General features: G+C 47.6%; 1 protein-coding gene across 1 annotated transcript; it reads left to right on the top strand.

The window, feature by feature from the left end:
- Positions 1-225: 225 nt before the first annotated feature.
- Positions 226-19,920, top strand: AK6 (adenylate kinase 6). The gene is made up of 5 exons (XM_088443707.1): positions 226-312; positions 13,298-13,390; positions 14,062-14,120; positions 17,443-17,588; positions 19,359-19,920. The coding sequence occupies exons 1-5, from the start codon at positions 285-287 to the stop codon at positions 19,546-19,548; spliced, it is 516 nt and encodes a 171-aa protein (XP_088299833.1). The 5' UTR covers positions 226-284; the 3' UTR covers positions 19,549-19,920.
- Positions 19,921-20,296: the final 376 nt, after the last annotated feature.

Raw genomic sequence — 20,296 nt, 5'->3', positions numbered from 1 at the left:
CTTGGGCCGCCATCTTAGATGTGGTCTGTGACCATGGCTGTACCTAGGAACCACAATTACTATTTGCTACAATGAGGAAAACATCACATTTATGTATTTATTTACTTGAAGGTCAAAACAGCTACATTGTGCATTCAGATCCCAGTCTGTAGCCCATCGCTTATTATAACTCGTAAGACGCGATGCTATTGGCCAATACGTATCGTCACAGTCACACCGCCCCCCCCCCCCGCCTGAGAGTAATAACACGTGCCTGGTAAACGCGAGACTGCAGCGGTGCAATCATGAAGAGCCCCAACATCCTGCTCACAGGTCAGTAACCTTAGTACCTCTATAGTGCCCTTACATGCTGATTACAGATCAGTAACCCTGGTTTCTCTATGGTGCTCCTAATTGCTGCTCACAGATCAGTAACCCTAGTACCTCTATAGTGCCCCTACGTGCTGCTCACAGGTCAGTAACCCCTTTACCTCTATAGTGCCCCTACATGCTGCTCACAGGTCAGTAACCCTGGTTCCCCTATAGTGTACCTACATGCTACTCACAGGTCAGTAACCCCGGTTCCCCTATAATGCCCCTATATGCTGCTCACAGGTCAGTGACCCCTGTGCCCCTATATGCTGCTCACAGGGCAGTAACCCTGGTTCTCCTATATGCTGCTCACAGGTCAGTAACCCTAGTACCTATATAGTGCCCCTACGTGCTGCTCACAGATCAGTAACCCTAGTACCTCTATAGTGCCCCTACATGCTGCTCACGGGTTAGTAACCCTAGTACCTCTATAGTGCCCCTACGTGCTGCTCACAGGTCAGTAACCCCTTTACCTCTATAGTGCCCCTACATGCTGCTCACAGGTCAGTAACCCTGGTTCCCCTATAGTGTACCTACATGCTACTCACAGGTCAGTAACCCCGGTTCCCCTATAATGCCCCTATATGCTGCTCACAGGTCAGTGACCCCTGTGCCCCTATATGCTGCTCACAGGGCAGTAACCCTGGTTCTCCTATATGCTGCTCACAGGTCAGTAACCCTAGTACCTATATAGTGCCCCTACGTGCTGCTCACAGATCAGTAACCCTAGTACCTCTATAGTGCCCCTACATGCTGCTCACGGGTTAGTAACCCTAGTACCTCTATAGTGCCCCTACGTGCTGCTCACAGGTCAGTAACCCCTTTACCTCTATAGTGCCCCTACATGCTGCTCACAGGTCAGTAACCCTGGTTCCCCTATAGTGTACCTACATGCTACTCACAGGTCAGTAACCCCGGTTCCCCTATAATGCCCCTATATGCTGCTCACAGGTCAGTGACCCCTGTGCCCCTATATGCTGCTCACAGGGCAGTAACCCTGGTTCTCCTATATGCTGCTCACAGGTCAGTAACCCTAGTACCTATATAGTGCCCCTACGTGCTGCTCACAGATCAGTAACCCTAGTACCTCTATAGTGCCCCTACATGCTGCTCACGGGTTAGTAACCCTAGTACCTCTATAGTGCCCCTACGTGCTGCTCACAGGTCAGTAACCCCGGTTTCCCTATAATGCCCCTATATGTTGCTCCCAGGTCAGTGACCTCCTGTGCCCCTATATGCTGCTCACAGGTCAGTAACCCCTTTACCTCTATAGTGCCCCTACATGCTGCTCACAGGTCAGTAACCACGGTTCCCCTATAGTGTACCTACATGCTACTCACAGGTCAGTAACCCCGGTTCCCCTATAATGTCCCTATATGCTGCTCACAGGTCAGTGACCCCTATGCCCCTATATGCTGCTCACAGGGCAGTAACCCTAGTACCTATATAGTGCCCCTACGTGCTGCTCACAGATCAGTAACCCTAGTACCTCTATAGTGCCCCGGTTCCCATATAGTGCCACTACATACTGCTCACAGGTCAGTAACCCCAGTTCTCCTATAGTGCCCCTACATGCTGCTCACAGGTCAGTAACCCCGGTTCCCCTATAGTGCACCTACATGCTACTCACAGGGCAGTAACCCCGGTTCCCCTATACTGCCCCTATATGCTGTTCACAGGTCAGTGACCCCTGTGCCCCTATATGCTGCTCACAGGTCAGTAACCCTGGTTCCCCTATATGCTGCTCACAGGTCAGTAACCCTGGTTCTCCTATAATGCCCCTATATTCTGCTCACAGGTCAGTAACCCTGGTTCCCCTATATGCTGCTCACAGGTCAGTAACCTCGGTTCCCCTATAATGCCCCTATATGCTGCTCACAGGTCAGTGACCCCTGTGCCCCTATATGCTGCTCACAGGTCAGTGACCCCTGTGCCCCTATATGCTGCTCACAGGTCAGTGACCCCTGTGCCCTTATATGCTGCTCACAGGTCAGTAACCCTGGTTCCCCTATAGTGTACCTACATGCTACTCACAGGGCAGTAACCCCGGTTCTCCTATAATGCCCCTATATGCTGCTCACAGGTCAGTGACCCCTGTGCCCCTATATGCTGCTCACAGGTCAGTGACCCCTGTGCACCTATATGCTGCTCACAGGTCAGTAACCCTGGTTCTCCTATAATGCCCCTATATGCTGCTCATGGGTCAGTATCCCCGGTTCCCGTATAGTGCCACTACATGCTGCTCACAGGTCAGTAACCCCTGTTCTCCTATAGTGCCCCTACATGCTGCTCACAGGTCAGTAACCCCGGTTCCCCTATAGTGCACCTACATGCTACTCACAGGGCAGTAACCCCGGTTCCCCTATACTGCCCCTATATGCTCTTCACAGGTCAGTGACCCCTGTGCCCCTATATGCTGCTCACAGGTCAGTAACCCTGGTTCTCCTATAATGCCCCTATATGCTGCTCACAGGTCAGTATCCCCACTTCTCCTATAGTGCCCGTACATGCTGCTCACAGGTCAGTAACCCCTGTTCTCCTATAATGCCCCTATATGCTGCTCACAGGTCAGTATCCCCGGTTCCCATATGCTCACAGGTCAGTAACCCTGGTTCTCCTATAATGCCCCTATATGCTGCTCACAGGTCAGTATCCCCACTTCTCCTATAATGCCACTACATGCTGCTCACAGGTCAGTAACCCTGTTACCTCTATAGTGCCCGTACATGCTGTTTACAGGTCAATAACCCCAGTTCCCCTATAGTGCCCCTACATGCTGTTCACAGGTCAGTTACCCCGGTTCCCCTATAGTGTACCTACATGCTACTCACAGGTCAGTAACCCCGGTTCCCCTATAATGCCCCTATATGCTGCTCACAGGTCAGTGACCCCTGTGCCCCTATAACCAGTAAACCTGGTTCTCCTATATGCTGCTCACAGGTCAGTAACCCTATTACCTCTATAGTGCCCGTACATGCTGCTCACAGGTCAGTAACCCCGTTACCTCTATAGTGCCCGTACATGCTGCTCACAGGTCAGTAACCCCAGTTCCCCTATAATGCCCCTATATGCTGCTCACAGGTCAGTGACCCCTCTGCCCCTATATGCTGCTCACAGGTCAGTGACCCCTGTGCCCCTATATGCTGCTCACAGGTCAGTAACCCTGGTTACCTCTATAGTGCCCGTACATGCTGCTCACAGGTCAGTAACCCCTGTTCTACTATAATGCCCCTATATGCTGCTCACAGGTCAGTATCCCCGGTTCCCATATAGTGCCACTACATGCTGCTCACAGGTCAGTAACCCCAGTTCTCCTATAGTGCCCCTACATGCTGCTCACAGGTCAGTAACCCCGGTTCCCCTATAGTGCACCTACATGCTGCTCACAGGTCAGTTACCCCGGTTCCCCTATAGTGTACCTACATGCTACTCACAGGTCAGTAACCCCGGTTCCCCTATAATGCCCCTATATGCTGCTCACAGGTCAGTGACCCCTGTGCCCCTATATGCTGCTCACAGGTCAGTAACCCTGGTTCCCCTACATGCTGCTCACAGGTCAGTAACCCTGGTTACCTCTATAGTGCCCGTACATGCTGCTCACAGGTCAGTAACCCCTGTTCTACTATAATGCCCCTATATGCTGCTCACAGGTCAGTATCCCCGGTTCCCATATAGTGCCACTACATGCTGCTCACAGGTCAGTAACCCCAGTTCTCCTATAGTGCCCCTACATGCTGCTCACAGGTCAGTAACCCCGGTTCCCCTATAGTGTACCTACATGCTACTCACAGGTCAGTAACCCCGGTTCCCCTATAATGCCCCTATATGCTGCTCACAGGTCAGTGACCCCTGTGCCCCTATATGCTGCTCACAGGTCAGTAACCCTGGTTCCCCTACATGCTGCTCACAGGTCAGTAACCCTGGTTACCTCTATAGTGCCCGTACATGCTGCTCACAGGTCAGTAACCCCTGTTCTACTATAATGCCCCTATATGCTGCTCACAGGTCAGTATCCCCGGTTCCCATATAGTGCCACTACATGCTGCTCACAGGTCAGTAACCCCAGTTCTCCTATAGTGCCCCTACATGCTGCTCACAGGTCAGTAACCCCGGTTCCCCTATAGTGCACCTACATGCTACTCACAGGTCAGTGACCACTGTGCCCCTATATGCTGCTCACAGGTCAGTAACCCTGGTTCCCCTATATGCTGCTCACAGGTCAGTAACCCTGGTTCTCCTATAATGCCCCTATATGATGCTCACAGGTCAGTATCCCCACTTCTCCTATAGTGCCCGTACATGCTGCTCACAGGTCAGTAACCCGTTCTATAGTGCCCGTACATGCTGCTCACAGGTCAGTAACCCCTGTTCTCCTATAATGCCCCTATATGCTGCTCACAGGTCAGTATCCCCGGTTCCCATATAGTGCCACTACATGCTGCTCACAGGTCAGTGACCCCTGTGCCCCTATATGCTGCTCACAGGGCAGTAACCCTGGTTCTCCTATATGCTGCTCACAGGTCAGTAACCCCAGTTCCCCTATAATGCCCCTATATGCTGCTCACAGGTCAGTGACCCCTGTGCCCCTATATGCTGCTCACAGGTCAGTAACCCTGGTTCCCCTACATGCTGCTCACAGGTCAGTAACTCTGTTTCTCCTATAATGCCCCTATATGCTGCTCATGGGTCAGTATCCCCGGTTCCCGTATAGTGCCACTACATGCTGCTCACAGGTCAGTAACCCCTGTTCTACTATAATGCCCCTATATGCTGCTCACAGGTCAGTATCCCCGGTTCCCATATAGTGCCACTACATGCTGCTCACAGGTCAGTAACCCCAGTTCTCCTATAGTGCCCCTACATGCTGCTCACAGGTCAGTAACCCCGGTTCCCCTATAGTGCACCTACATGCTACTCACAGGTCAGTGACCCCTGTGCCCCTATATGCTGCTCACAGGTCAGTAACCCTGGTTCCCCTATATGCTGCTCACAGGTCAGTAACCCTGGTTCTCCTATAATGCCCCTATATGCTGCTCACAGGTCAGTATCCCCACTTCTCCTATAGTGCCCGTACATGCTGCTCACAGGTCAGTAACCCCTGTTCTCCTATAATGCCCCTATATGCTGCTCACAGGTCAGTATCCCTGGTTCCCATATAGTGCCACTACATGCTGCTCACAGGTCAGTAACCCTGGTTCTCCTATATGCTGCTCACAGGTCAGTAACCCTATTACCTCTATAGTGCCCATACTTGCTGCTCACAGGTCAGTAACCCCGGTTCCCCTATAATGCTGCTATATGCTGCTCACAGGTCAGTAACCCTGTGCCCCTATAGGCTGCTCACAGGTCAGTAACCCTGGTTCCCCTATATGCTGCTCACAGGTCAGTAACCCTATTACCTCTATAGTGCCCGTACATGCTGCTCACAGGTCAGTAACCCCGTTACCTCTATAGTGCCCGTACATGCTGCTCACAGGTCAGTAACCCCGTTACCTCTCTAGTGCCCTACATGCTGCTTACAGGTCAGTAACCCCGGTTCCCCTCTAGTGCCCCTACATTCTGATTATAGATCAGTAACCCTGGTTTCTCTATAGTGCCCCTATTTGCTGCTTACAGGTCAGTATCCCTTTTACCCCGGTTCCCTTATACCCCTTTTTTCTACTTCAGGGTCCATAGGGTATCCACAGGATACCTTGGGGTATAGGTGATGACGTCAGGCATCGGGCACCATAGAGTTAAGCTTTTCAGCCTCCCAGGATACACTAGGGTCCCTCTCCTATACCCCGCCCCCGAGCCAAGACATCTCAGTTTAGTTTGGTGCCCGGCCGGAGTCGGATGCACCTGTTAGAGGGGGGCTATGAAGAGCCCCTGAAGTTTCTTCAATGCAGCTGTGGCTGCACATCTGGAAGTACAGCATGGACAGTCAGTTCTGACGTCCATGCTGTCTTCCCTACACCCCCGCCGGTACTGATCCGGGGATGCTGGTAGGCATCTGGGGTCACAGCTAGCGGTGACCCCAGATGTTCAGGACCATGGCCGGAATCAAGGGGGGCAGCAAGGTAAGCAGCGGGGTCCCACGGTGGGTCCCCGCTGATACATGGTCCAGAGTCCCCAGGCAGGGGGCTCCCTGGGGACTGGCTGCAGCGTGGAGCCAGGTTCTAACCTGCGCTTCCACTACCCCCCTGGGACAGCAGGACCGTGGCAGAGCGGTAGCGCTGCGGCGTCCCAGGGGTTAAATGCATGCCAGGGGAGCGCGCCTTCCCTGTCTCACAGCCGGCGCCTCCCCCGCTGCACACAGCCCTCTCTGCACACGCCGACTGGCCCTGTGGCAGCGCTCCTCCCCCAGGCTGGCCTCCTCTCTGCTCCTCGGTGGCCATCTTTGGAAAGCATGGTGAGCGCTGCTGGACGCTGAAAGGACGGTGACATCGCGGTCTGGGTCCCCCTGCATACCTCTCCTCCGTTGGATTAAGGTCTGTGTATGCAGCGCTGTGTCCTACCAGGCTCTGAGTCTGTGTAGTTGAGGATCAGCGCTGATAGTGCAGGAATTGATTTCTTTGCATTGTATGTGACCTATGCTAGCGTCTGCTGACTGTACTTTTATTTTTCTATCTGTCAGCATTTAACTGTCCCTGTTCTTTCTGCTAAAGCCCGTGCGGTGCTTGCAGGGTGGTCTCACACTATACTAACGAGTATCAGTGAGAGGGGTCACATACTTACCATTATGTCTGAAAGTGATTTTCCTCTCCAGCTTTTATGTACTACATGCAAGGTACCTATAGCGGAGGGGGACGGTAGTGCGGAGGGACTATGTCGACGGTGTTATTCGTTGACGCGACCGATTACGGTCACGGCTCCAGTACAGGAGCCGCCCTGGGCTTGTTTTGCCAAAGCGCTTACAACCCTCGTGGGCCAGTTATCTCCCAGCCTGCTCTCACTCAGATGGGTTTGTCCCAGCAGTCAGTGGTGTCGTCACCCATGCGAGGGTTCCCAAAACAACTAATGGTACCCCACCGTCTCCCTGTTTCCCCTCCTCTGGTCTCTCATGAGCCTGCGTGGTTAATTCGTTAACAAGCTCTGTACAGCAGTTGTCAGAAGTGTTGCAAGGGGAGTCTGTGATGCTGCCGGTGGCGTCTCTGTCTGCTCCTTTTGAGGACGACGACGGGACGACCGACAATGGGGAGATTTTGGATCTTTCTGACCAGGAACCTCCCCGTCCTAAAGAGTCGGACGCTAAGTCTAATGTGTATATACCTGGCCTTATTCGTGCAGTCCGTTCTGCTTTAGTTATTGAGGATGAGGAGCCTCCGGTATCAAAGTCCAAATACGCCTTTTTCAAGGATGTTAAAGGAGATACCACAGTGTTTCCTCTTTCGGGACAATTAGTTGACCACCTAGAGGAAGCGTGGAAACAGCCAGGCAAACGATATCAGCCTCAAAGGCGTTTAGCAGTGGCGTATCCGTTTGCGGACAATTATTTTGCCAAGTGGGAATCCCCTCCACAGGTGGATTCTCATGTGACACGCCCTGTCCGTAGTGCCACATTACCCATGCCATCCTCCCTTGAGGACCGCAAGGTGGAGATCTGCCTGAAGACCGTCTATTCCCTTGCGGGGGGGGGGGCAGCATGGCCAGCTATGGGTTGCCAGAGCTATGGAGCGCTGGGCTGATACGTTGGAGGCGTCCGTCGATTTCGACTGAGCAGACGGAGTTGATCGTCAAACTCCGGGATTCGGCCACTTATATCAACGAAGCGGCCTTGGATATTAGTACCCTGGCATCTCGTATTTCTTCGGCAGCTGTGGCTGCTCGTCGCACCTTGTGGTTGCGATCCTGGAAGGCGGACGCTGATTCCAAAAAGGGTTTGGAGGCGTTGCCTTTTAACGGAGAAGTTCTCTTCGGTCCGGACCTGGACAAGATTGTAGCCACGCTGGCGGCAGCTAAATCGGCATGTCTCCCGTCGGCTGCTGTTCCTTCTCGTTCAGGTACTCCGTCCTTTCGGCCTTATATGGCCCAGGGCAGGCCTAAGGCACAGTCCTTTCCCCGACAGGCTGGCCCCAAGAAATCAGCCAAGCCCCGGAAGCAGGCCTGGAGTACCAGACGTCCGGCCCCTAAGTCAGATGACAAGCCTGCGGCCTGACGGTCCGGGCCTCCCTTTGGGGGATCCCAAAGTGGGAGGCCGCCTGCTGCAGTTCGCCCGGTGTTGGTCGGTCACCACGACAGACACTTGGGTTCTCGAGGTGGTCTCACACGGGTATGCCCTCTCCTTCCGGCACAGACCCCCGGCTCGATTCTTCACTACAGGTCTACCATCAGACCCGAACAAAGCCACGGAGCTGCGGAAAGTTTTGCACACTATGCTCCAGGCTGGAGTTATAGTGCCTGTTCCATTCCATTCCAGGGTTTCTATTCCAATCTCTTTTTGGTGCAGAAACCCAATGGGTCATTTCGCCCGATTCTCAACCTCAAAGCTCTCAACAAATCTTTGCGGGTGCCGAAGTTTCGGATGGAGACTCTACGGTCCATCATTCTGGCGCTGGAACCGGGGGACTACATGGTGTCATTGGACATACAGGACGCTTACCTGCATGTCCCTATTCTTTTGCGCCATCAGCAGTTCCTCAGGTTTGCAATCCGCAGCGATCACTTTCAGTTCCGGGCGTTACCTTTTGGACTGGCGACAGCACCACGTGTTTTCACCAAGGTGATGGCAGTCATGGCGACTTCCCTGCGGCTGCAGGGAGTCCGCATGTTGCCGTACTTGGACGACCTTCTCTTAGTGGCAGGCTCTCCGGAGCTCCTTCTCCGCCACTTGGACCTGACCATTGCGGTACTGCAACAGCACGGCTGGTTGATAAACTGGCAGAAGTCAACCCTGATCCCGTCTCAGCGGATTCTGCACCTCGGAGCCTTATTGGACTCTGGACAGCAGAGGATCTTTGTGACGGGGGAAAAGATCTCTGCCTTACAGTCGAGGGTGCGCAGTTGTCTACAGAGCCACTGGGTGTCTCTGCACTCGGCGATGAGGTTACTGGGCTCCATGGTGTCGGTATTCGACATGGTGGAATATGCCCAGTTTCACTCCAGACCTCTGCAACACCTGATCCTGTCCAAATGGAATGGACTGCCTCAGTCTCTAAAATCCCAGATGATAGTGCTCACTCCGGAGGTTCGTCTGTCCCTTGCCTGGTGATTGCAGACGACCCATCTCAACAAGGGTCGTCCGTTCTGGGTGGCGAATTGGGTCCTGTTGACAACGGACGCCAGTCTTCGGGGCTGGGGAGCAGTTTCGGGTCCACACTTGTTCCAGAGCAGGTGGACTCCGGCAGAAGCAGAGCTTCCAATAAACATCTTGGAACTCCGAGCGGTCTTCAATGCTCTCCAGCAGGCACATCGGGTTCTCCAAGGTCGCCCAGTGCAGGTCCAGTCGGACAACGCTACCACCGTGGCCTACATAAACCGGCAAGAGGAACCCGAAGTCGGGCGGCTCTCGTGGAGGTGTCTCGGATCCTGGTATGGGCGGACCGCAATCTTCCGGCCACATCAGCTGTCTTCATCCCGGGAGTGCTAAACTGGGAGGTGGACTTTCTCAGTCGCCAGGACGTTCATCCAGGGGAATGGTCTCTGCACCCCAACGTTTTTCAACTGCTGGTGGACAGGTGGGGTCTTCCAGAGATCGACCTCATGGCGTCCCGGCACAACAACAAGTTGCCGGTGTACGGGTCTCGCACAAGAGACTAAGAGGCGTCTCTGGTGGATGCAATGTCCGTCCGGTGGACGTTCCGGTTTGCTTAACTCTTTCCTCCGGTTTCCCTTCTTCCACGGGTAATCCGGAAATTCAAACAGGGATACTCTCCTTCCTACAAGCGGGACTAGACCATGGGCTTCGCCTTGCTTCTTTGAAGGTGCAGGTTTCGGCCCTGTCTGTCTGGTTTCACCGTAGGATTGCTTCAATCCCTGATGTGTGCACCTTTATGCAAGGTGTTCTGCGAATTCAGCCGCCATTTGTTCCACCTGTGGCACCTTGGGACTTGGCTGTGGTCCTGAGGGCTCTCCAAGGACCACCGTTTGAACCACTGGGCTCAGTGGATCTTAAATGGCTAACAGCTAAGACTGTTTTCCTTCTGGCCATAGCTTCGGCCAGACGTGTTTCTGATTTAGGGGCTCTCTTGTAGATCCCCTTTCTTGATTTTTCATGGGAACAGGGCAGTGCTACGCACTCGTCCTGAATTTCTTCCCAAGGTTGTTTCCCAGTTTCATGTTAACGAGGAAATAGTTGTTCCGGCCTTTAACTCACCGGGCCTTTCAGTGGGTGAGGCCACTTTGAATGTTGTGCGGGCCTTAAGGACTTCTGTTGACCGCACTTCTTCGTTTAGGAAGTCGGACGCCTTGTTTGTCCTCTATGGCTTCCGTAAAAAGGGTTGGCCTGCTTCAAAGCAAACTTTGGCAGCCTGGATCCGTATGGCTATTTCTGAAGCTTATCTTCATGAAGGCCTGCCGGTTCCTCCTTCTGTGAAGGCTCATTCCACTAGGTCTGTGGGTCCTTCGTGGGCAGCTCGACGTGGTGCCTCTGCAGTCCAGATCTGCAAGGCTGCTACATGATCCTCTGTCCATACCTTCGTGAATTATTACATGTTTGACACCTTCGCCTCTCAGGATGCTTCCTACGGGCGGCGGATTCTCCTTTCAGCACAGGAGCGTCCCCATCCTTAAAGGATACTGCTTTGGGACATCCCCAAGATACCCTATGGACCCTGAAGTAGAAAATATGAGATATGGTAAGAACTTACCCTTGTTATCTCTATTTCTACGAAGTCCATAGGGTTCCACAGGACTCCCGCCCTGTCGCACCTGTGCTGCAGATGGGCTTTGCTCTGGTCACCGGTTTTTCCGTCTCCCTCTGGTGAGAATGTGATTCTTGTGTGTCTAGATCTTTCTTCTCTCTCTTCCTTCTCCTCCTCCGGCCTATGGCTTGTTACCTAACTGAGATGCCTTGGCTCGGGGGCGGGGTATAGGAGGGGGACCCTAGTGCATCCTGGGAGGCTGAAACTTAACTCTATGGTGGCCGATGCCTGACGTCATCACCTATACCCCAAGGTATCCTGTGGAACCCTATGGACTTCGTAGAAATAGAGATAACAAGGGTAAGTTCTTACCATATCTCAAATTATCTAAAGTTGATGGATCGCACCTGGGAATTTGAATGCCGGATACTATTCGGCTGAGACCCCTTTCAGACAGGTAGTTTATTCCTGGGTCAGCCACTTCCGTGCAGTGCTGGTGCTTAAAGATGAGATCATCTTCACCCCAGCTTTCTCTTCCTATGCTGTAAATGGGTCCTGGGTCAGATGACCCGGGTTACCTGTTTACACTGCGCCGCGACTCAGGGAAATCCCTGGTTTAACCCATGTAACTACTCAGGTTTTTTTGTTTATTTGTTAAGCAACCTGACTAAGCAAAATTGCGGGTTGCTGTGCTCTCATGTGCAATAACCTGGGATTTTGCTGCTAGTCTGATAGAGTATTACCCTCTTGTTGTCCTGGGTCCTTTATAGTGCCCTACATCCTGCCCATAGGTCAGTAAACCCCAGTTTCCCTATAGTGTCCCAACATTCTGCCCACAGGTCAGTAACCCTGGTTTCTCTATAGTGCCCCAACATCCTGCTCACAGAAGGTCCAGATTAAAATGGGGCGGGTAGAGGTCCAGTCCCCACATAAAAATAGGCTCACAGCACACAGTCAGCCATAAATTATAAGTATTAAAATTAGTTTTTCTAGTTTTCTCACAAATTATGCATTTTTTTTCTATTTTTTATGTATTTTGGGAGACAGTGGGGCTGTTAGTGTATTGTGTGTTTATATAGTCACTTGGCTCTGGTCACTCCCACCACACAGCACTGGTCACAGCTCCTCCTGTCCTCAGTATAGGCCCTTGAACATTTTCAGCCCATGGCCATGTGGCCCTTGATCTGGCCCTGCTCACACGTCAGTTACCCTGGTTCTCCTATAGTGCCCTACATCCCCCTCACAGGTCAGTAAACCTCTATTACCTTGTTCCATTATAGTGCCCTACATCCTGCTCTTAGGGTAATAACACTGTTACCCTATAGTCACCCCAACATCCAGCTCACAGATCATTCAACTCTGTTCTCCTATAGTGCCCCAACATCTTACTGGTCAGTATCCCTTGTTGCCTTATACTGACCCAATATCCTGATTACAGGCGAGTAACCCCATTACCTTGATTCCCTCCTAGTGCCACAACATCCTGCTCACATTTCTCTTTGCTAGTAACCCAGTTTGCTTCTGATATGGTATATGGTGGCTACCTTACCTAACATCTGGCTCGCCTGTCAGAAGCAAGCTGGTTTAAATATCAACATGCTGCTGACATGTAACTCCTTCTTAGTACCCCAAGGTTTTGCTAACAGGTGAACAATTGACCCTTCATCCTTCCTGCAATCCATGAGGAATCCCAGCATCCTTCTAGTTGTCAGATGAGTCGCACTCCATCATCCTTCCATCCATAAGTTATGTTCCCCTTTCTTATACCTTGGCGTCCTTCCTGTCGCCAAACTAGGTCCCCATACTCCAGCGTCCTTCCTGTTGCCTGGCAAGTCCCCCAGCCACCACACACATCATAACACTCTCCCGGCATGTTGGCTGGATCGGTCAGATTTTGCCGAAATGAAATGGAAATTCCTCATTTGCTTGTGTGTCAGCACCTTTTACTGAACACAAATACAAACGTTTGAAGTAACTACTGCCCTTTGCTGACTTGTTCTGTATTCCTTCTGTTTAATTTCTATTGTAAAGATGTCTACTTAAATGCTATGAAAAGTATGCAAAACCTTATTTAGAAAAAAAACCCTGAAAGTTAAATATTAGGCTTATAGACTTTGTAGTTTTATAATTATTGATTTGGTTTTTTTTCTTTGGTTTTTTTGCAGGCACTCCTGGTGTTGGTAAGACCACTCTTGGCAAAGAGCTTGCAGAGAGAAGTGGTCTAACATTTGTAAATGTTGGAGACTTGGCAAAAGAAGGTACAGTAAGACACCACAACTTATTTTCACACGCTGTACAGTCTTGGTACCATCGTTACATTTCATTGTAGTACAATAAATGTTGTTGTGTAGATTGTTAAATTTAATGTTACATTTACAGTGTGCAGTGTTATAATGATAGTATCTTACAGTAGATTTACGATTTGTTTATTTTGAAGGCCTTTTGATCTATGGAATGCTTAAAGGTTCACTATGTATTCCCAACACTTCAATGTCATTTTGTGCCAGATAGAATAATAAACTATATCAGCACCTGTCATGGCACATATATGCCAGGGGCACTGCATGAACGCATGTAGGCGACACAATTTCAATAACAAATCACTGTATGCCAACTTAATACAGAACACTCGCAGGTGAATGTCATTTTTGTTCAGTTACTAACATAGTAAACGCCACATGTTTTTGCCATGCTGGAAGACCTGGATAGGAGAAAAGCACCTGTAAATACCACATGGAAGAAAATAAAATAAAAATAAATGGATAATAAAAAATATATATATCCTAGGGAAACACAGCATTCTGAAATAAGAACATGTTCACCAACAGTAAAACTGAAATGAATTGGGAACACTATTCACTTGATACATTCTAAGCTGCTCGGTTAATTACAGCAATTTGATGGTTAGAATGTTTCCTTCTTGTTGTAGGTAACTTGTATGAAGGTCATGATGAAGTATATGATTGCCCTATTCTGGATGAAGACAGAGTAAGTTTTTTTTTTTGTTTTGTTTTGTTTTTTTTAAATCACCATCATTTTATAGATATAAAAATATTGTACAGGTAACTGTTACCTAGGTGATAATGCAGCATTAGGTCATCTATTTTAAAATGGTCCCAAGGGGACCGTCCCATTTTTGTTCCATCATTCACACCTTTATGATATTGATTAAGTTCTAGTTCTGCTGCTATCATGCCTGGTATTTCTGTGGCATATTAGTCCGCTCTTCTCAACCCACAAAATTCACACTTTGTGCTAGATGAATAGTGTTACAAGAAGAAATGTTCTGCAGGGTCCTTTGGCGATATGGTCTCCAGAAGACGTTCACGCAATGTGTTTCAAACCATAAAAAAATAAATAAGTCCACATAGCATAATACAATATGGGTTAAGGACACCACTGTGCATGCAAAGGTGGTGAAATTGTGTAGTAGGTTCTCTTCACTTCAGTGAAGCTCCAGCAGTAGGACACCAGCAATATGCTTACAAAATAGTAGATTTGAATTCTCCTCAAGTAAGTGTCTTTGGTGTCAAGTCCTCACTCTCACCCAATTTCATTCATTAGCCAGGTATGCACTTACAAATCACACAGCAATATCAGGCATATAAATCCACAAATAGATACACCAGGCACCTACCGAATGGAATAAATCTTATAGCAGATCATAGACACAATAGACCAACACCTGTAAATGTCCTCATGAGTCAGGCAGTTTAGATTATCGTGCTTATGTCAGTTATTGTGGGTAGACTTTGCGTAGGAGATTCAAGGGTGACATGTTTCAGTATATGCCATTTTTCAGGCTTGTTTTTTTATGGTTTGTTACACATTTAGGGGTATTCAATATGGAGCGAAAAACTCAGTTTTTGCGATGTTTTCGCACCGATGACGTCATTTTCGGAGGTTTTGGTTTTACACCGTATTCAATTTCAAAGACTCTTCACAGGTTCGAAAAGTCTTTCACAAAAAAATGGGGATAACTTTTCACCACTGAATAGGTGGCGAAAAAAAGTGCAGAATTGGGGTTTAGGGTTGCAGGATAAAAAAAAAATAGCCTGCACCCCTGGGAATGACATTTTAAAAATAACTGTGTCAAAAAAAGTTCTAAGAAAAAAATGGGAACACCCCAAAAAATAAATGTAAAATTTGGGGTGAAAAAGAAAATGGGAAAAAAGTGTTTAAAAATAGGGAAATAGGTTCAGGGCTATTCTGCAAGTATGCGGCAGGTGTATTCTAGAATAGGCTATTAGCGGCAGGTGCATAGTTGCAGAATTTTTTAAAACTTACTTTAGGGACATAAAAATATGCTAGTACCCATTTTCATGTACCCCAAATTTGATGGGACCACTTAAAAAAACGAAAAAAAAAACCTAAGTGCTCTTCTGCAACACTTCTTCAATGTCGGGAAAAAACACCTGCTGCGGCTATTTAAATCCCTGACTTTCATTTGCAGGCTAAAACGGGGGACCCATAGAGATCCCCCATGTTTTTACAGCTTTAGGGGGGTCCTACAATTTATTCCAGGAAAATTTTGTTTTTTTACGCAGATCCCACTTCGCAGCTTTTCGTTTTCGTAGGTTTTATATTGAATGTGGGGATAAAGCGGGCGCGCACCCGATACTTTATCCCAGGAAAATCTCTGATGTGGAGCGAAAAGTCCAGCACGGACTTTTCGCTCCTATATTGAATACCCCTCATTGTGTGAATGTCTTCTGAGAACATAGTGCCAAACTACCCAGCAGAGCATTCCTTGTTGCTACCGATTTAAACTTACTGTCATTACTTCCTCAACAAGGATGTAGGCTGCTTAGCTCAGTTTATTGCACAAATCTCCGCCGATATTTTATATTCCGGGTGAATAGCGCTAAGCTAAACCTGTAAACAGTAGCACCTGTGTAGGAGGAATGGCAGATGTCACCAAAATTGACCATAAATGTAGAATATAAACACTACCAGTTAATGAACATTTTCAGGTTTAAAACCGTAATCTTTAAATTTAATGCATTTAATCTTAGATTAAGTCTATTGACTGTTTTTATTGATGCAAGTCATATTATTCATTTACTGGACTTTTCTGTTCATATGCTAGCATGGTGCCTTCATTCACTGGTCATTTCAGCACCTCTCCTGTTTTTGGTTGTAGAATTCTAAAACTTCCTTCAATCTTTAAACCAAAAATGTATTTGAAAACTATACATAGCAATAATGATGTCCCAAAATAGTTTTTATGTTGTATCTTCTACATACACCATCCCCTTAAATATGAGCACTCTCTTAACCATTCATTCACTGGACCATTCACCCTATCTAGAGATCAAAATAATTTTCAGCACCCACAATCTATACACACTTACGATAAACTATATGCGATCCGCTTATTGTGTGTATGGGTAAATCCACCAAATTCATTGTTTGATGAATTGGGTAATTGCATCGTCCCATCTGATGTGCTGCACTTCATATGGGGCGATGCCACGACGACGGGGTGCTGTTACATGAAGCATGTGATATCGCCTCGTCACACGGCAGATCGTGTAGTGTGTCCATTGATGAAATATCGTTACATCACATCGCCGCACCAACATTCAGGTGTGTACCCAGCTTCATGATTTTACTACCAAACCTGGGGACCACAGATCTGTGTTTATGGACACTCCTTATATTGTACTAGTAAAGGGACCCGGCCTATGCCGGGTCACCTTGGTGTCTTCCGTCTGCTCCGTGCCAGAAAATGCATACTTCTATTCCATGATACATATACTTATATAAAATATATACCCTACATATCCATTCTAGGATAAACCATTTAAATCTTTAAAGCCCATTGTAAACTAAGATATAGGGGTCTATTTACTAAGCAGTGTTAGGAGACAGAGTGAAAAGTGATAAGGTGCCAGCCAATCAGCTCCAACTGTCATTTTTCAAACACAGCCTGTGAGATGGTAGTTAGGAGCTGATTGGCTGGCACCTTATCACTTTTCACTCTGTCTCCTAACACTGCTTAGTAAATAGACTCCATACGCTTGTATGCAACAGCAATGTATGCAGTGATGTAATGTATGCAGTGATGTAATGTATGCAACAGCAATGTATGCAGTGATGTAATGTATGCAACAGCAATGTATGCAGTGATGTAATGAAGGCTGTCGCACCCCTTTTTTTTTTTTTTTTTTACTTCGATATATAATTTTTCTTCAAATACCAACTATACAGTGGAATAGAGTGTTGGTGTATTTCTTAGCACCTCTTTTGTGTGTAACTCTGTACAGTATGCAGTGTGCCCTTTTTCATCAGTTTTCTTGTCCGGCAGGTGATAGATGAGCTGGAGGACAGAATGAGTGATGGTGGAGTCATTGTAGACTATCATGGTTGTGACTTTTTCCCTGAGAGATGGTTCCACATAGTATTTGTCCTGAGAACAGATAATTCCTTGCTCTATGAGAGACTAGAGAGCAGGTAAGAGCATAACTGGTCTCTTATTATACTGAAGATAAAATACTCAGGGCTCTCTTTAAGAAAGTGCCATAATCCCCTTTAGCACTTGATAAAGGGGTTATGACATCCATTTTGTATTGAATGAACAGTGATGAGCTTAGGTTACCACTGTTTGAGACTGTACTGCTTATGCAATTAAGGCTTTGTTTTGTTTCTGCTGGGTTGAAGCGCAATGCGTATGTGCAAACTGTCATCGTACATGTGCATCAGTTGACAACTCGTTGCTGGCAGTAGTAGACGGCCGAGAGCTCGGCAGAAGGTACCGCAGAGGAGGAGGAGGATGCCACCGCCGCTGGCCCTCAAAGGAAATGTTAAATACCAGCGGGGAATAGTTCTATGTATCACTGTGATACTAAATACCGGTGGCACATCTAGTTTAGTATCATTATTAAATGGAGCCCTCAGAGAGCCCGCGACGTTCCGATCACTGTGACCAGAGGGGGTGCAGAGGGAACAGCAGGTCTCTCTGATATAGCTGGCTGCTAAAAGATTATGGGGTCTAGTTACTAAGCAGTGTTAGGAGACAGAGTGAAAAGTGATAAGGTGCCAGCCAATCAGCTCCTAACTGTCATCTCACAGGCTGTGTTTGAAAAATGACAGTTGGGAGCTGATTGGCTGGCACCTTATCACTTTTCACTCTGTCTCCTAGCACTGCTTAGTAATTAGACCCCTAAATTTCAGCAGCCGACTAGTGGGTGTTTCTGACTGGTGCAGCAGATGCGACATGTCAGTTAAATCCCAGTCTGGCGTGGTCCCATGTCATGCAATCATGCCAGGCAAGTGAGTAAATAGAAAAAAAAAAAATAAACTGCTGAAGCTCTTTCCACATGTGTACGGCAAATCCTGGTGGTATCTGCAATGGGTGTAACAGCAGTCATGTGAACCTGTGACATTATTGGCCCTATAAAGCCATCAGCCCACATAATGTATGACTGTAGAGTTGGTAGCATAACATTATTTTACTTGCACTTTTTCTGTACACATACAGAGCTGTACACATCACATATGCTGAACCTGCTGCAGAGTAATATAAGACTAGGCAGAATACCGGCGGTTGTTTAATAAATACACACACACACTATTGTGGCCCTTTTTTTTTTTTTAATAGATATATTATAATGTGTGTGAGATTAAAGTACACAATGGGAGAAATTTTACAGCCTAAACCCCATCCCCTTGTTTTCCATTACCTACACTCATCTGGAGCCCTGTTCTCTGTGCTGTAGTGACTGCTGCTAGGAGATTCAGCATTCTCAGTGACTTGAGTGTGATTACAGCAAAAGGTCTTTCTGTTTAATTCAATTACACCTCTCCCTCCATCCTCCCTTCGTATCCCCACAACCACCCCAGATTCTTGCACATGGCAATACTGTCTGTTCTTAGCTGTGCACTATGGAAGCTTTGTCATTGAGCTCTATTGGAGGAATATAAATGAGCATACTGCAAGCCACCCAGAGATAATAAGCAGTTATGTAACAGGAGGGTGAGTCTTGGCTTGTAAACATTTTTCAACCCAGAGTCCTTAAAATGCCTTTACGATTGTTCATTGTGCATGTTTACTGATTGCACTATAAGTAAGAATTATGATAGTGTAGATTTGGAAATAATCCTTCCTGTGAGATGTTACTGTATCTTAACTGCAGTCTTTTATTGGAGAATTCCTTCTTGGCATCTGTATACCAGTCTGGTATGTGACCCTGCAACAACCTTGACATAAATCTTGTCTTTTAGGGGATACAAGGCGAAAAAACTTCAGGATAACATCCAGTGTGAGATCTTCCAGACTATCTATGAAGAGGCAGTAGAGTCCTACCGACAGGAGATAATTCACCAGCTGCCCAGTAACACACCAGAGGACCTGGAGCAAAACCTGGAACAGATTTCCCAGTGGATTGAACAATGGATAAAGGATAATAATTGAAAGTGCAGACTGATTTGTCACTATTATATCTGCCACATTAGAAGATATGCTGACGTGTTGCAGTAGTTTACAGTATTTACTGTCCTAGTATAAAATGATTCAGTTGAACCTGATGTACATACTATAAATTGATAAAATTATTAAAAATAGATCCTTATCCAAAGACTAGTGCTAGAAGGATGATGCCAGACACATTATGCTTTTACTTTAGACTTTTATAGTATTACTTTTCTTAGATTTGCTCTTATAAAGTCAGCTGTCTGTAGTTGCTGTGACCTAAATAATGAGCCTCTAATGGGGCAATTTTCTACAGAATAACACTTATTTATACCCATCTGTAACTACTTCATAGATCATGTTGTGAGAGTTGACTTTTAGGGCTATATTTACTAAGCCTCTGTTCTTCAAAACCGACAATTTTATATGGTTTTTCTGTGGGATTTGAAACGGCAATAATATTAAATGCAAGGATTTTGACTTCAATATTATTGCAGTTTTAAATGCAGCCTTCTACCAGTTACTAGCTATTATGCTATTCCAAGAAGTGAATAAAGAATGGGCAATATGTTTTTCTACCAACTATTGGGTTCTGCATATTAGGCTAACTTGGTTAGATACACTGTGCACAGGAAAGCATGTGAACTTCAGGGCATTGGGTGAGGGAGCCACGTGCAGCTGTATTATTCAATTATCCGCTACATAAACTATTGGCTTTGGACTTCTGCCATCCCCAATATTGCCAGGAATT

The sequence above is a fragment of the Taudactylus pleione genome, unplaced genomic scaffold (assembly GCF_031769625.1).
Source record: "Taudactylus pleione unplaced genomic scaffold, aTauple2 ptg000333l, whole genome shotgun sequence".
Classification (NCBI taxonomy): domain Eukaryota; kingdom Metazoa; phylum Chordata; class Amphibia; order Anura; family Myobatrachidae; genus Taudactylus; species Taudactylus pleione.
The sequence above is the reverse complement of the archived record's forward strand: the minus strand, read 5'-3'. Positions and strand labels throughout refer to the sequence as shown.